At 46.7% G+C, this 17,343-nt stretch overlaps 1 protein-coding gene across 1 annotated transcript in view; it reads right to left on the bottom strand.

Annotated features, from left to right (window-relative positions):
- The window catches only part of LOC140425459 (oxysterol-binding protein-related protein 10-like), a 349,560-nt gene that overhangs the window by 50,896 nt on the left and 281,321 nt on the right, over positions 1-17,343 (bottom strand). The window contains exon 9 of the mRNA XM_072509757.1: positions 2,810-2,996. Within this exon, the coding sequence (XP_072365858.1) occupies positions 2,810-2,996 (187 nt within the window). The remainder of the gene's footprint in view (positions 1-2,809; positions 2,997-17,343) is intronic.

The following is a 17,343-nucleotide window of genomic DNA, read 5'->3' as shown; positions in this document are numbered from 1 at the left end:
CTTAGAATGAATGAATGATGACGGCTGCCACAAAACCTCACACACATTTGAAAGAAGCGTTCATGATGATTGGACACCGGCACAACATTTACTGAGTGGAAGCCATTCCTGTTTATGACTTCTCCATGCCTGAGACTAATGGGCTTTGATGGCAACAAGTGATAATGATCTACACACAAGGGATTCTAGCCATCGAGGTAAACTCCATAATTCTCCGTGCCCGATTGGCTGCATCTGTGCTAAAGGCAACCAAGCCAGATGCACCTGGCATCTAAAATGTGCAGCTGTGGCCAGCTGGTTGGGAGATTCCACGTAGACCAGATCTGAAAGGACACGGACGCTAGAACGTTCAAGGTCACCATCAGCTACTGGCATAGATTGTCCCCTGAACATTGTGGCATAAGATCCTTCTGAGCACAACTCAGCCACAAGCTGCCGAGATAGGCAAAGCCATCGAAGTCACTGCTGCTCTAAGATGCTCAGGAAGCTGATCTTCTGCTGGTGCAAGCCATTCAGTAGATATCGCCTTCTGGTCCGTGCTGCCCCTCGACCAGTGCTGCATCTATATGCATCATGTGACTGTCTTTGTTGCTGGAGCTGCTGCTCCTCTCATTGCTCCAGCACATCCCTGAGTATGTGCCCCCATTATCAGAGACAGTCTCGGGCACTAGGACCTCAGCTGTCAAACCTCCTTTGCACCTTTTCAAAAGAGACATTCTCCAAGACCCCCTCTCTCTGTCACCAGTTCCAATCATACAGCTCCTATTCAAAAATAGTTGATTAGTGGCTGTGCCTGAGCTAGTGCTTGATCATTCCTCCTTTTAGACATATTTTTAAATAAATGCCGCTTTAACCGAAAGATGCCTGTTGTGCAGCCACCTCATCTGCTTGGATGAGGTGCTAATTCAGCATGGAGTCCTGACACCTCTGCTAAAATTTACTTGCTAATGAAGCTTCCTTTCAACTGCCTCCTTAACAAGCCCAGTTGTCGGCCAGCCACTACGAGGTGGGTGGTTATCTTCACAGAGAAGCCACTTCCGGAAAGCATGTCAAGTAACTGGCACACTGCTCTGCAGCTGCAATTTGCCTGCTTTCCACCCTCTAACCCACCTCTGTGCCAAAATCCAGATCGGCGTGAATCAATGAGGATTCTTTCGTCCTACTGGTTGAGGAGTCTTGCAGTTACTTGCCTTGGTCACAAACACTAAAGATTCCCTGCACAAGATGCTGAAACCGACAACAAATGAGAGCAGTCTGAACTCTACGGCCCAGGGAAAACATTGCGGGCAGCTGTTGGCAAGATGTGGGCAGTTCTTCGGTCGCTATCTGCAAACTCCAGACCATTAAAAGCAGCATGTATTAAATGCTGCTGTTCATATTCTGATTTCACTTGAAGACTGCTGTTGTGAGCATTATTGGCTCATAAAAAGTCTGAGAAATATTGCTTAATCTTTCCAGTGATCTCTATTCAGTCATCCGAACTAAGAGTTTAAAAAAGGGCTGCTGTTTGGATCACTATTTGATAATCAAGGATAGGACAGTGGAAGTGAGAGTATGGTTTGGGAGCTCAGTGACATTAATGGGTATTAAAACTATATTGCTGATGATACACGGGGGATGTTGTTGGATTGAGAAAACGTGCACAAATTAAAGAGTACATATTGAGAACTTAAACAGGGAATAGGGATTAATGTAAGTGATGGGAATTGGGCTACAGTAAGTAAATACATTTTAAATACTGGATAAAGCTAGGAATAGGCGGCACGGTAGCAAAGTGGTTAGTACTGTTGTTTCACAGCGCCAGGGTCAAGTTCGACTCCTGGCTTGGGTCACTGTCTGTGTGGAGTCTGCACCTTCTCCCCGTGTCCGCGTGGCTTTCCTCCGGGTCCACCGGTTTCCTCCCACAAATCCCAACACGCTTATTAGGTGAATTGGACATTCTGAATTCTCGCTCACTGTACCCGAACAGGCGCCAGAGTGTGGCGACTAGGGGATTTTCACAGTAGCTTCATTGCAGTGTTAATGTAAGCCTACTTGTGACACTAATAAAGATTATTTGGGAAAGGGGAAAATTCAGGGCAATCAAAGCAGTTTAATGGCATGAGACTAAAATGGTGAGGAAAAGGAAGGCTGTCGCATTAGGAGATCAGCAGTAACAGTAATTGCTGGTACTTGGTTCACTTTTGTTTGAATTGAAGTGTTTAAAATCAATCTGAACTAGCCACAGCAGCATGGTCACTTGCTCCCAAATCCACAACTTCCCACCAGGACATTGTACCATATGATCCATGTTAATTTTCCTGGTTTCTTTTAGTCTCTTTATCTTCACCTTAGTATCTCAGTCAAACAGGTTAGCTGACACTGGGGAGTCAGAGAACAGATCATTTGATCCAGCATGGTAATACTTGGTAATACAATAGACGGTCCCTCTTCCTGATTTTTGCTAGTCTGTTAAAAACAGGTAGCACACGTTTGGTGCAGTTGTGTAAAACTGGTGAAAGCAAATTGGCAGACAAATTTACATCTCTCGGATTTTTATTTCCATTGACCTCAGTGGACGTGTTTCGGCCTGTTTTACAGTTGCCACACGAAGTCAAAACATGCCCCATAAAATCTAAATCAGCACATTACTACAAGTAGGGAAGAAACTGCCTCTGGGGAACTGCTAATCACCTCACTAGGCCAATTGTCCCTTGTGGTTCACACTGATTCCATGAGGCGTAGGAATTTATAATTTACAAAGTCTGTTTTTTCTTCAACAAAAAACTGTTTTCACAATATTATTAACGTGTTAACATTTATAAATTACCTGTGGACCTTCCCTCCATAGAAAGGCTTTGTATGGAATGTGACAGCAGCAGAGTAACCAGACTTGGCGCAGTTAATGCTGACTTTACCCCCCAGTTCTACCCAGGGGACTGTCAGTATCGAACGTGCATAGGCACAGGGCAGCGTAAACACATACTCTTCATCATGCTCCCCAAGGAAAAGAACACCTGTAAAAGATGGGAAGGCATTGAAAATGATGCATAATGTGGTAATGTAGCATACATTGTTCAAGTGAACAACAGAGATTACCATTTTCTGGGAAAGAAAATGAAAAGGACAAATTATACAGATTAAGCATTTTATACATCTCACCTTCCCTGCCTGTGTTGTACTGTTTCTGCACATTTTATGAAAAATGCAGATTGAAAACATACACGCAGATTTTACTGAATATGGGCTGCACTGTTTAAAATAATAATTCTGTATTAACACGGTTGTGATAAAGTGTTGCTGAGGTTAGCATCTTTTATGGTAGATAACTCGCCAGATCCAGCCCCAGGCTGTTAAGAAAAGCGAGAGGAAAATAGCAGAAACATTAACCATCATTTTGCAATCCTCTCTGATTTCAGATGATGCCAGAGGACTACTATAATTGTACTGTTGTTTCAAAAGGAATATATAAACAATTGAATTAGGCATAGGAGTAGGCCGCTCAGCCCTTCGAGCCTGCTCCGCCATCCAATAGCTGATCTGACTGTAACTTCCTGTCTACCCCGGTAACCTTTTACCCCCTTGACAATCAAGACTCTAACTCCCTCTGCCTTCATAGGCCCTGCTTCTGCAGGAAAAAGGGGATGGATTAATTAATTAGAGACTAATTAACCTAAGCATGATGGTGGTCAAACTATTGGAAAACATCTGAGGGACAGTATTCCTCATCAGTCAGAATGACATGGATTAATTGAGGTCTGTCATATTAGGATAGATTTTCTGAGGGAAGGTTGTGTTTGACTACGTTGACTGAAAGTCTGGAAGATGTAACATCGAGGGTAGAGGAGGATAGCATATTTGATGCAGCCTACATGGATTTTAGCTAGACTTTTTGATAAGGTTCCACTTGGCAGATTGATCAAAGTCCTTGGGATCCAAGCATAAGTAGCATGAAGCAAAAGCAAAAGATAATGGTTGAAGGATGGTTTTTTGACATGGAGGCCATTTCCACAGGCCACACGGCTTGCTCCCTTGCTTTTTGCTATATATAGCAACAATTAGAACCTGGATGTTCGGGATATAATTAAGACGTTTGCTGATGGTACCAACATTGGTTGTGTGGTTGATGATAAAGAAGAAAGCTCCAGTTTTTAGGACGAAATCAATGGACCAATCAGGTCGGTCTAACAGTGGCAACTGAAGTTCAAGCTGGAGAAGTATGACGTAGTGCATTTGGGAAAGGCCAACTAGACAAGCGAATACACAATAAATGGTAAGATGCTGAGAGATGTAAAGAAATGTAAATCAAAAAATAAAGCATGCGTCCAATAAATGTAAGGTTAGTTAAGCTGCACATCTTTGGACTGTGGGAGGAAACCAGAGCACCCGGAGGAAACCCACGGAGACACAGGGAGAACGTAAAAACTCCACACAGGCAGTCACCCAAGGCTGGAATTGAACCCGGGTCCCTGGCACTGTGAAGTAGCAGTGCGAACCACGGTGCCTCCCCAGAGTACCGTGATTCTGTTTCTTATTAGCATTGATTTTAGCAGATGGGAATATTTACTCCTGATGCAAAGTTTACCAAATGTCAGCCAATATTGACCTTTCTGTGAACATTAGCAACAGGAGGAAAATATACTAGAAAATAAGAGCACTCGGGGTACTCTGAGGTCAGTGTTGGTATTCATTATATCTGCATTTTAAAAAAATCTTTCAGAACGAATCCATAAATTAAAATTCACAATAATGAAAAATACTGAAAATGCCTAAGGCACCTTATCATATATGTGCACTGCATATTATGAAATGTAAAAAAAAGATTAAGGTGTACACAAGGTTTGCCAGTAATGATCAATTGAGGATATGCCTGACATTGCATTTATTGATGAGAGAAAAGATTTACTTGCACCAGCATAAATCGGATTGGAGTCTCTATCCATAATGCTTGTGACAGTGTAGAATGGAATCCATGCATACTGTGTTTTCTCTATCTTCAGGTGGACAAAGTAGCTAATTCTCTTTGATTTAGCCATTCTCTGGAACTTCTCCAGTGTTACAAAGGGACCATTGACATGTGGTTTGAAGGAGAGTATACAGAGGAATAGCCAGGATAAATAGTTCGAGCACACACTGGTAAAGATCAAAGGCAATATAAATTAATTCACCAGACAGGCAGAAAAGTTCCCAGGTTGCACATGCCACCAGACATAGTTAGAAGATGCTAAAAAAGATACAAACCTCTCCTCATCGCTTTCAAAATTCACCGACAACACTTGTGTTATATTACAAGTCCAGGAGCATACATCATAATATATTGCATGAACAGTTTTGAATTGACCTCATCATAATAATAATAATAATAGCTTATAGTCACAAGTAGGCTTCAATGAAGTTACTGAGAAAAGCCCCTAGTGGTCACATTCCGGCACCTGTTCGGGGAGGCCGGTACGGGAATTGAACCCACGCTGCTGGTCTTGTTCTGCATTACAAGCCAGCTGCTTAGCCCACTGTGCTAATCCAGCCCCAATAAACAATTGTCGCCTGAGACGCATCACAGAGCAGTAGTCATAGCCCCACTGCTCCTCTGATACGGTTTTTGTTAAATCATACTGCTAAGACTTCCTTGTAGGGTTACAGTTCATTGCACTGAATAGTAAAGTAGTACTGAGAGTCCTGGCACTGAGAAAGTCTTCACTGTCATATAAAATCCATGTGACTGCATGAATGTGGGATCAAGCAACGAGATTAAACCTGTTGGTTTAATTGTACCAGTCCGTGCAATAGTGTAATCCCCCGATGTAAACAATACATTAAGGCCAAAATTTTACATGTCTGGGTACAACGCATGCCTGACCTGGAAGTGTGTAAAATCCCACGAGAAGACATTGGGGTTGTTTCCTGCCGTCTTAGCGCGCACGTGTGATTTTAAGGTTAGCGGGTGTGTGCGCGTATTGGATGCCTGTAAAGTGGGTCATGACTCTAGCCCCAAATATAGACTATCGCAGATCGGGAGCACTTGATCAACAATCACCTTCACCAGGGTTCAAGGCAGAAACTTCACACAGACACTTATTTTGGTCCTGAAATAGTGAATCATGTCTCTCCCAAAGAAAACCACTATTAAGAGATATTACCTATTCCCAGATAGTCTGTCAAATAATTTGTTGGCCAGGTTATAACAACCCGGATATTATAAGGGTCCGGGGGTCATTCTTCAAAAGTTGTATCTTCCCACTTCCAGAAAATACAAGAGAGGTGAATTTTTTTACTGCATGCGGAAGACTACAAGAGACGCTATATTTTACCAACTTATTTACAAGTTTATTACAGAACTATTTAACATGTCAGGAATGTAGAAAGTTAACGAGAATAACAATGAACAAGAGATGAAAATAATATAACAGAAAAATTACACCACTAGCAGGCACCTAGAGAAATAATCAGATGCGATTTGCTCAGTAACAAGACTCTGGAGACACTGAGGTGCAAATGGCCATATCAGAGACATTATTTACCAGACATCAGTGGGGCTATACAAATTATAACTTTCAAAGGCAAAGAATTTGAGAGAGGGAGACAGCAGAATCCAGTTGAGTTTGGGGGAAAGCGAGTATTTTGTGGTGTCTTCTCCAGGGGTGGGTGTTGGAATGGGGGGGGGAGGGGTTGCCACCTCAGGTATTAACAACCCATTTCAGGTATTTGGGGGTGCAGGTGGCCTGGGATTGGGCATGGCTTCGTAAACTGAGGAGCGACAGTCTTCCCCTGTTGCTGTCAGGTCGGATGTAGGCAGTTAATCTTACCTTCCGGGAGCAGAGAGGAGCGGACCTGCGCAGGACAGTGTCTTGCAGGGGAGAGGATAAAGGCAGCGCCAGGCTCGAGGCCTTCACTTACCTTCCGGGAGCAGAGAGGAGTGGATCTGCACGGGACAGTGTGTTGCAGGGGAGAGGATAAAGGCAGCGCCACGCTCGAGGCCTTCACTTACCTTCCGGGAGCAGAGAGGAGCGGACCTGCGCAGGACAGTGTCTTGCAGGGGAGAGGATAAAGGCAGCGCCAGGCTCGAGGCCTTCACTTACCTTCCGGGAGCAGAGAGGAGTGGACCTGCACGGGACAGTGTGTTGCAGGGGAGAGGATAAAGGCAGCGCCAGGCTCGAGGCCTTCACTTACCTTCCGGGAGCAGAGAGGAGCAGACCTGCGGCGGGACAGTGTGCTGCAGGTAGGACAGCTACAAAATTGAAAAAAAAACGGTAAAGTGACGTCACATGAGACTGTCATGTTGGGTGCTCTGCTACACAGACGAACCAACACGGTTGCGGAAGGTACAACACAGTTTTATTACTAACAGCATTTACATTTGTAAACTGGTTACTGCGGTTCGTTCATTACCCTCTAACCTGTGGACCCAGCCCTAACACTATCTTGGAGAGGCACTCAGCACATGGTGAATGTCTGAGTGGCTTGCTGTGAGCTCTGTGCCCTGAGCTGTCTCCTGCTGGAGTCCATCGGAAGTGTTCCCCCTTTTATAGTGTGTCTGCTCTTGCTTGTGATTGGCTGTGATGTTGCGTGTGTATTGATTGGTCTGTTGATCTGTCCATCAGTGTGTATATGTGTTTGCACCATGATGTTTATCTGACTATCGTGACAGAGACTGTGACCTGATTGGCTGAAAGGCAGACTGTGCTAAATTTGAATATTTGTGGAGTTACTAGTTTTAATTTGATTCAAATAATTATTTTTAAGTTGATTTGAATTACTTTTTTTTTTAAAATTTGACTTAGATTACTATTTTTAAGTTGATTTGAATTACTATTTCTTAATTTTTAAATCTCACTTAAATAACTATTTTGGGTTGATTTAAATTACAATTTTTAAGTTGATTTAAATAACTTTTTAATTTTAATTAAATGATTTTTAAAATTTCAATTAAATAACTATTTAATTTGTTGTAAGATCAAGCAAGATAAATACTCAGGGATAAAGCTAATTAAATAGTACACAGGGATTGGATTTAAGCTGACACAAAAACATCTTTCTCAAGTTTAATTTTAAAGGTTTAATTTAAAGGAAAAATTCATCGCAGGACAGCTCCAAGGCGTGGGCTGCTCCTCGTGGCAGGCTGGGGACAGTTCCAGTCCCCAGGGTCAGCATATGTGCAGGAAATGTCTCTAGTTACAGCTCCTGGAAGTTCGAGTTTCAGAGCTGGAGCGGCGGCTGGAGACACTGTGGAGCATCCGCGAGTCGGAGAGCATCGTGGATAGCACGTATAGAGAGGTGGTCACACCGCAGGCTCAGGCTCCGCAGGCAGGAAGGGAATGGGTGACCACCAGACAGAGCAAGAGAGCGAGGTAGTGCAGGAGTCCCCTGTAGCCATTCCCCTGCAGAACCGATATACCGCTTTGGATTCTGTTGGGGGGAATGGCCTCTCAGGGGAAAACAGCAACAGCCAAACTTGTAGCACCATGGTTGGTTCTGCTGCAGAGGGGAGGGGTGATAAGTGTGAAAGTGCAATAGTTATGGGGATTCAATTGTAAGGAGAATAGACAGGCGTTTCTGTGGCCGCAAACGAGACTCCAGGATCGTATGTTGCCTCCCTGGTGCTAGGGTAAAGGTCGTCTCGGAGTGGGTACAGTACATTCTGGAGGAGGAGGGTGAACAGCCAGTGGTCGTGGTACACATCGGTACAAACGACGTAGGTAAAAAAAGGGATAAGGTCCTAAAAGCAGAATACAGGGAGCTAGGAAGGAAGTTAAGAAATCGGACCTCAAAGGTAGTGATCGCAGGATTACTACCAGTGCCACGTGCTAGTCAGAGTAGAAATGACAGGATATATAGGATGAATACGTGGCTGAAAGGATGGTGGCAGGGGGAGGGTTTCAGATTCCTGGGGCATTGGGACCGGTTCTGGGGGAGGTGGGACCTGTACAAACTGGACGGGTTACACCTGGGCAGGACTGGAACTGATGTCCTCGGGGGGCTATTTGATAGAGCGGTTGGGGAGTGTTTAAACTAATGTGGCAGGGGGCTGGGAACCGATGCAGGAAGTCGGAAGGTAGTAAAACAAGGGCAGAAACAAAAGGCAGTAAGGGGGAAAGTGTAAGGCAGAGAAGCCATAGTCAAAAATGGCGACAGTACAAGGTACAGTGACTGAGGGGAGCTCAGTGAATAGGCCCAGTAATACTCAAAGGAATAAAACGGGAAGTAAAAACATAAATGGAAAGCGATGCGGCAGGTTGTTACATGAAGATATGGGTTCAACGACAAGGAAAATTAGGAGAAAGGTTAAGAGGAAAAATAACTTAGGAGAGGTTACTGATCAAGGTGTTAAGATTCAAAACCGAGGTATAAAAGCCAACATAAGTGTACTTTACCTGAATGCTCGTAGTATTCGGAATAAGGTAAATGAGTTGATGGCGCAAATCATCGTGAATGACTATGATTTAGTGGCCATGACTGAAACATGGTTAAAAGATGGTCACGATTGGGAGTTAAATATCCAAGGGTATCAAACTATTCGGAAGGACAGAGTGGACGGTAAAGGAGGTGGTGCAGCTCTGTTATTAAAGGGATGACATCGGTACTATGAAGGATAAGGTTGAATCCATTTGGGTAGAAATCAGGAATAGTAAGGTGAAAAAGTCACTGATAGGAGTAGTCTATAGGCTACCAAATACTAACATTATGGTGGGGCAGGCAATAAACAAAGAAATAACTGATGCATGGAGAAATGGTACAGCAGTTATCATGGGGAATTTTAATCTACACGTCGATTGGTTTAACCAGGTCGGTCAAGGCACCCTTGAGGAGTTTATAGAATGTATCCGCGATAGTTTCCTCGAACAGTATGTAATGGAACCTACGAGGGAACAAGCGGTCCTAGATCTGGTCCTGTGTAATGAGACAGGATTCATTAATGATCTCATAGTTAGGGATCCTCTTGGAAGGAGCGATCATAATATGGTGGAATTTAAAATACAGATGGAGGGGGAGAAGGTAAAATCAAACACTAGTGTTTTGTGCTTAAACAAAGGAGTTTACAGTGGGATGAGAGAAGAGCTAGCTAAGCTAGACTGGGAGCAAAGACATTATGGTGAAACAGTTGAGGAACAGTGGAGAGCCTTCCAAGCAATTTTTCACAGTGCTCAGCAAAGGTTTATACCAACAAAAAGGAAGGACGGTAGAAATCGACTGTGGATATCTAAGGAAATAAGGGCGAGTATCAAATTGAAGGAAAAAGCATACAAAGTGGCAAAGATTAGTGGGAGACTAGAGGACTGGGAAATCTTTAGGGGGCAACAGAAAGCTACCAAAAAAGCTATAAAAAAGAGTAAGATAGATTATGAGAGTAAACTTTCTCAGAATATAAAAACAGACAGTAAACGTTTCTACAAATATATAAAACAAAAAAGAGTGGCTAAGGTAAATATTGGTCCTTTAGAGGATGAGAAGGGAGATTTAATAATGGGAGATGAGGAAATGGCTGAGGAACTGAACAGGTTTTTTGGGTCGGTCTTCACAGTGGAAGACACAAATAACATGCCACTGATGGAAATGAGGCTAGACAGGTGAGGACCTTGAGATGATTGTTATCACTAAGGAAGTAAGATGGGCAAGCTAATGGGGCTAAAGGTAGACAAGTCTGCTGGCCCTGATGTAATGCATCCCAGAGTGCTAAAAGAGATGGCTAGAGAAATTGCAAATGCACTAGTGATAATTTACCAAAATTCACTAGACTCTGGGGTGGTCCCGGCGGATTGGAAATTAGCAAACGTGACACCACTGTTTAAAAAAGGAGGTAGGCAGAAAGCGGGTAATTATAGGCCAGTTAGCTTAACTTTGGTAGTAGGGAAGATGCTGGAATCTATCATTAAGGAAGAAATAGCGAGGCATCTGGATGGAAATTGTCCCATTGGGCAGACGCAGCATGGGTTCATAAAGGGCAGGTCGTGCCTAACTAATTTAGTGGAATTTTTTGAGGGCATTACCAGTGCGGTAGATAACGGGGAGCCAATGGATGTGGTATATCTGGATTTCCAGAAAGCTTTTGACAAGGTGCCACACAAAAGGTTGCTGCATAAGATAAAGATGCAAATGACAGAGAGGTGGTTCTGAGATGGGCCAAAAAGGTACGAAGTAGTAGATGGGAGAATGCGGTGGTACGGGTGTACCAGGATTGGAATGCGGAGGTGGCGAGAAGGAGGGCGAGTTTTAATCGAGCCAAGGAGGTGCTACACAAGAAGGTGAAGTTCGGGATGCTGTAGCCGGCGCGACTGTGGGTCATGCACCAGGAGAGGCATCACTACTTCGAAACGGCGGAAGAAGCATGGACCTTCATTAAAAACGAGAAACTGGATCAGAACTGAGGGACTGATGTTAGAGGGGAAATGACAATGCCGATGTATATAGAGATGTAAATTGGGGAGGGGGGGACACTAAGGAATGTGGGCGCCGGTGGGGGGGGGGGGAAGAGACATAGGCGGGGGATGGGGAATGGGAGTGGGGCGGCAGAGGGAGCTGCGCCACAAGGGGTGGGACAACTAGAGAGAACACGGGGCTTACTGTTCTTGTTCCCGCGCCAGAAAGATGATGGCGGGAAGATAGGCGCAAAGTAGATGGGAGTTCCCCACATGGGGGGGTCAAGGAGAGAGCAGGAGAAGCCGGGATCAGTTGAAGTCAGCTGACTTTCGGAAGCAATATGGGGGGAGCATTCATGCTAGATGGGGATCTAGCGGGGGGCGGGGGGGGGGGGGGATAACTGGGTTGCTGCTGCAGAAATCAAAGAGGAACTGGTAAAAGAAAGGGTGGTCGGGGCTGGAATGCGCCGCCTGGGGAACGGGAGGGTGCGCGGAACCGGGACGTGGGACTGGCCTAGAGAGGGTGATGGCTAGTCGACACGGGAAGGGGGCAGGTAGCCCCCCAGTTCGGCTGATCACGTGGAACGTGAGAGGCCTAAATGGGCCGATTAAAAGGGCCCGAGTGTTCGCGCACTTGAAAGGACTGAGGGCAGACGTGGCTATGCTTCAGGAGACGCACCTGAAGGTGGCGGACCAAGTTAGGTTAAGGAAAAGATGGGTGGGACAGGTGTTCCACTCAGGGCTGGATGCAAAGAACAGAGGGGTGGCCATACTGGTGGGGAAACGGGTGTCATTCGAAGCTAGGAACATTGTAGCAGACAGCGGAGGCAGATATGTGATGGTGAGTGGCAGACTAGAGGGAATGGAGGTCGTGTTGGTTAACGTATATGCCCCGAATTGGGATGATGCGGGATTTATGAAGCGGATGCTGGGACGTATCCCGGACCTGGAGGTAGGAAACCTGATAATGGGGGGGGACTTCAACTGGACCCAGGGTTAGATAGAACTAGATCTAGGACCGGAAGAAGGCCGGCAGCGGCCAAGGTGCTTAGGGGGTTTATGGACCAAATGGGGGGAGTGGATCCGTGGTGATTTGTTAGGCCGAAGGCCAAGGAGTTCTCCTTCTTCTCCCATGTTCACAAGGTGTATTCCCGGATAGATTTCTTTGTTTTGGGAAGGTCACTGATCTCGAGGGTGGAAGGAACGGAGTACTCAGCCATAGCTGTTTCAGATCATGCCCCACACTGGGTGGACCTGGAACTAGGAGAGGAGAGGGAGCAGCGTTCACTCTGGCGACTGGATGTGGGATTACTGGTGGATGAGGGAGTCTGCGGAAGGGTGCGGGGATGTATCGAAAGATACCTGGAGGCCAATGACGACGGGGAGGTCCGAGTGGGAGTAGTATGGGAAGCACTAAAGGCGGTGGTCAGAGGAGAGCTGATCTCCATCAGGGCCCACAAGGGGAAAATAGAGGCCAAGGAAAGGGAAAGACTACTGGGGGAGATTTTGAGGGTAGATAAAGAATACGCGGAGGCCCCGGAGGAAGGACTATACAGGGAGAGGCGACGACTCCAGACGGAGTTCGACCTGTTGACCACAAGGAGGGTGGAGGCACAGTGGAGGAAGGCACAGGGGATGAGATATGAATATGGGGAAAAGGCGAGTCGCCTGTTGGCCCGTCAGCTGCGAAAGAGGACAGCAGCGAGGGAGATAGGGGGAATTAGGGATGAAAAGGGAGCTACGGTGCGGAGAGCAGGGAAGATAAACGAGGTGTTTAAGACCTTTTACGAGAGACTTTATAGGTCCCAACCCCCGGAGGGAAAAGAGGAGATGCGGCAGTTTTTGGACCAATTAAGGCTCCCGAGGGTGGAGGAGCGGGAGGTGGAAGGCCTGGGGGCGCCAATTGAGGTGGACGAGGTTACCAAGGGGTTGGGGAACATGCAGGCAGGGAAGGCCCTGGGACCAGATGGGTTCCCGGTGGAATTTTATAGAAAATATGTGGACTTGTTGGCCCCGCTGCTGGTAAGGACCTTTAACGAGGCCAGAGAAGGGGGGACCCTACCCCCGACAATGTCGGAGGCGACGATATCGCTAATCTTGAAGCGGGATAAAGATCCGCTGCAGTGCGGGTCCTATAGGCCTATCTCACTGCTAAATGTGGACGCCAAGTTGCTAGCAAAGGTGCTGGCAACGAGGATAGAGGATTGTGTCCCGGGGGTGGTGCACGAAGACCAGACAGGGTTCGTAAAGGGGAGACAACTAAATGTCAACGTGCGACGGCTATTAGGGGTGATAATGATGCCCCCAGTAGGGGGGGAGGCAGAGATAGTGGCGGCAATGGATGCAGAGAAGGCATTTGATAGGGTGGAGTGGGAGTATCTATGGGAGGCGCTGAGGAGGTTCGGGTTCGGGGACGGGTTTGTCAGCTGCGTTAAACTCCTCTATGGGGCCCCAACGGCAAGTGTGGTCACAGGTCGGCAAAGGTCGGAGTATTTTCGACTATACAGGGGAACAAGACAGGGATGCCCGTTGTCCCCATTACTGTTCGCATTTGCAATTGAACCACTGGCCATAGCGCTGAGAGACTCCAGAAAATGGAGAGGGGTGGTTAGAGGGGGAGAGGAACACCGCGTGTCACTCTACGCGGATGACCTACTGCTGTATGTGGCGGATCCAGTGGGGGGGATGACAGAGGTCATGCAGATATTGAGGGAGTTTGGAGATTTCTCGGGATATAGGCTTAACATGGGAAAGAGTGAGCTTTTTGTGATACACCCTGGGGACCAGAGTAGAGGGATAGATGGCCTACCGCTAAGGAGAGTGGAAAGAAACTTCCGATACCTGGGGATTCAGATAGCCAGGAGCTGGGGAACCTTACACAGACTTAATCTGACACGACTGGTGGAACAAATGGAAGAGGATTTCAAAAGGTGGGACATGCAGCCGCTGTCACTGGCGGGCAGAGTGCAGGCAATTAAGATGATGGTCCTCCCGAGGTTCCTATTTGTGTTCCAATGTCTCCCTATACTGATCACTAAGGCCTTTTTAAAAAAATAGATAGGAGCATCACGAGCTTCGTGTGGGCAGGGAAGGTCCCGAGGGTAAGGAGGGGGGTTCCTACAACGTAATAGAGACAGAGGCGGACTGGCGTGCCGAATTTGGGCGACTACTACTGGGCCGCCAATGTGGCGATGATTCGTAAATGGATGATAGAGGGAGAGGGAGCAGCGTGGAAAAGATTGGAGATGAAGTCCTGTAAAGGGACGAGTTTAAAAGCGCTGGTGACGGCGCCACTACCGCTCTCACCAAAAAAATTTACCACGAACCCAGTGGTGGCGGCAACATTAAGTATCTGGGGGCAATGGAGGTGACAGAGGGGTGTGCTGGGAGCCTCGGTGTGGTCCCCGATCAGGAACAACCATAGGTTTGCCCCAGGGAGGCTGGATGGAGGATTCCAGAGCTGGCACCGGGTAGGAATCAGGAGAGTGGGAGATTTATTTATAGACGGGACGTTTGCGAGCTTGGGAGTGCTTGAGGAAAAGTATAAGCTGCCCCTGGGAAATTCCTTTAGATATATGCAGGTGAGAGCGTTCACGAAACAACTGGTGAGGGAATTTCCGCTGCTCCCGACGCAAGGGATCCAGGACAGGGTACTTTCGGGGGTGTGGGTCGGGGAGGGCAAAGTGTCAGAGATATACCGGGAGATGAGAGAAGAGGGGGAGGAGTTGGTGGGCGAACTGAAGGGAAAATGGGAAGAAGAGCTCGGGGAGGAGATTGAGGAGGGTTTGTGGGCTGATGCCCTAAGCAGGGTAAATTCCTCTTCCTCGTGTGCCAGGCTTAGCCTGATCCAATTTAAGGTGCTGCATAGAGCACACATAACGGGAGCAAGGTTGAGCAGGTCCTTCGGAGTGGAGGACAAGTGTGGGAGGTGCGGGGGAAGCCTGGCGAACCACACACATATGTTTTGGTTGTGTCCGGCACTGGAGGGGTATTGGAGGGGAGTGACGGGAGTGATCTCGAAGGTGGTGAAGGTCCGGGTCAAACCAGTCTGGGGGTTAGCTTTATTTGGAGTTGCGGATGAGCCGGGAGTGCAGGAGGCGAAAGAGGCCGATGTCATGGCCTTTGCGTCCCTAGTAGCCCGGCGTAGGATTTTACTCATGTGGAAGGAAGCGAAACCCCCCGGACTGGAGGCCTGGATAAACGATATGGCGGGGTTCATAAAACTGGAGCAGATGAAGTTTGCGCTGAGAGGATCGGCTCAAGGGTTCACCAGGCGGTGGCAACCGTTCCTCGACTACCTAGCAGAACGTTAGAGGGAAGATAGATGACCAGCAGCAGCACCCCGGGGGGGGGGGGGGGGGTAAATTGTTTGGGTTTTTGGAGGGGGATAGGGGGCGGGGGGGAGTATTACTTCGTGTTATTTGGTTAGTTTACCATGTTAGTTACACAATGTTATATTGCAGTTATCATGTTACTTGTATTTTTATTTCTTTGATTTGTAAGGGAAAAAATTGTGTTTGAAAACTTTAATAAAATATATATTTTAAAAAAAAAGATAAAGATGCATGGCATTAAGGGGAAAGTAGTAGCATGGGTAGAGGATTGGTTAATTAATAGAAAGCAAAGAGTGGGGATTAATGGGTGTTTGGCAATCAGTAGCTAGTGGTGTCCCTCAGGGATCAGTGTTGGGCCGACAATTGTTCACAATTTACATAGATGATTTGGAGTTGGGGACCAAGTGCAATGTGTTCAAGTTTGCAGACGACACTAAGATGAGTGCTAAAGCAAAAAGTGCAGAGGACACCGGAAGTCTGCAGAGGGATTTGGAAAGGTTAAGTGAATGGGCTTGCATCTGGCAGATGGAATACAATGTTGACAAATGTGAGGTTATCCATTTTGGTAGGAATAATAGCAAAAGAGATTATTATTTAAATGATAAAATGTTAAAACACGCCGCTGTGCAGAGAGACCTGGGTGTGCTAGTGCATGAGTCGCAAAAAGTTGGTTTACAGGTACAACAGGTGATTAAGAAGGCAAATGGAATGTTGTCCTTCATTGCTAGAGGGATGGAGTTTAAGACTAGGGAGGTTATGCTGCAATTGTATAAGGTGTTAGTGAGGCCACACCTGGAGTATTGTGTTCAGTTTTGGTCTCCTTACCTGAGAAAGGGCGTACTGGCACTGGAGGGTGTGCAGAGGAGATTTACTGGTTAATCCCAGAGCTGAAGGGGTTGGATTACGAGGAGAGGTTGAGTAGACTGGGACTGTACTCGTTGGAATTTAGAAGGCTGCGGGGGGAACTTATAGAAACATCTAAAATTATGAAGGGAATAGATTGGATCGATGTGGGCAGGTTGTTTCCACTGGCGGGTGAAAGCTGAACTAGGGGGCATTGCCTCAAAATAAGGGGAAGTAGATTTAGGACTGAGCTTAGGAGGGACCTCCTCACCCAAAGGGTTGTGAATCTATGGAATTCCTTGCCCAGTGAAGCAGTTGAGGTTCCTTCATAATATGTTTAAGATAAAGATAGACAGTTTTTTGAAGAATAAAGGGATTAAGGGTTATGGTGTTCAGGCCGGAAAGTGGAGCTGAGTCCAAAAAAGATCAGCCATGATTTCATTGAATGGCGGAGCAGGCTCGAGGAGCCAGATGGCCTACTCCTGCTCCTAGTTCTTATTTTCTTATTAAGATGAACACTTTGCCACGGTTTCTGCTCTTATTTCAGTGCCTGCCATTTTCTTTGCCCAAGTTGTGTTTAAGGGGGTGGACTGGTTGGGTGCATCGTTTGTTTGGGCAGAGAAGGTGGCCAGCATAAAGGAAGGAGACACTTCAGAGGGGCCAGCAATTGGTGGGGTTGGGCCCTCCTAGCTTGTTGAATTATTACTGGGCGGCGAACGCGGAGAAGGCGGAGGGCAAAGAGTAGGGAGGGGAGGCGGGTTCTTGTAGGGGGTTGGGGTTGTGGGCGCTGGTGACGGCACCACTTCCGTTTGCCCCAGGGAAGTCCTGTGGTGGTT

The sequence above is a fragment of the Scyliorhinus torazame genome, chromosome 6 (assembly GCF_047496885.1).
Source record: "Scyliorhinus torazame isolate Kashiwa2021f chromosome 6, sScyTor2.1, whole genome shotgun sequence".
NCBI lineage: Eukaryota > Metazoa > Chordata > Chondrichthyes > Carcharhiniformes > Scyliorhinidae > Scyliorhinus > Scyliorhinus torazame.
Note: the sequence above shows the minus strand (reverse complement) of the source record. Positions and strands in the feature narration are given on the sequence as shown.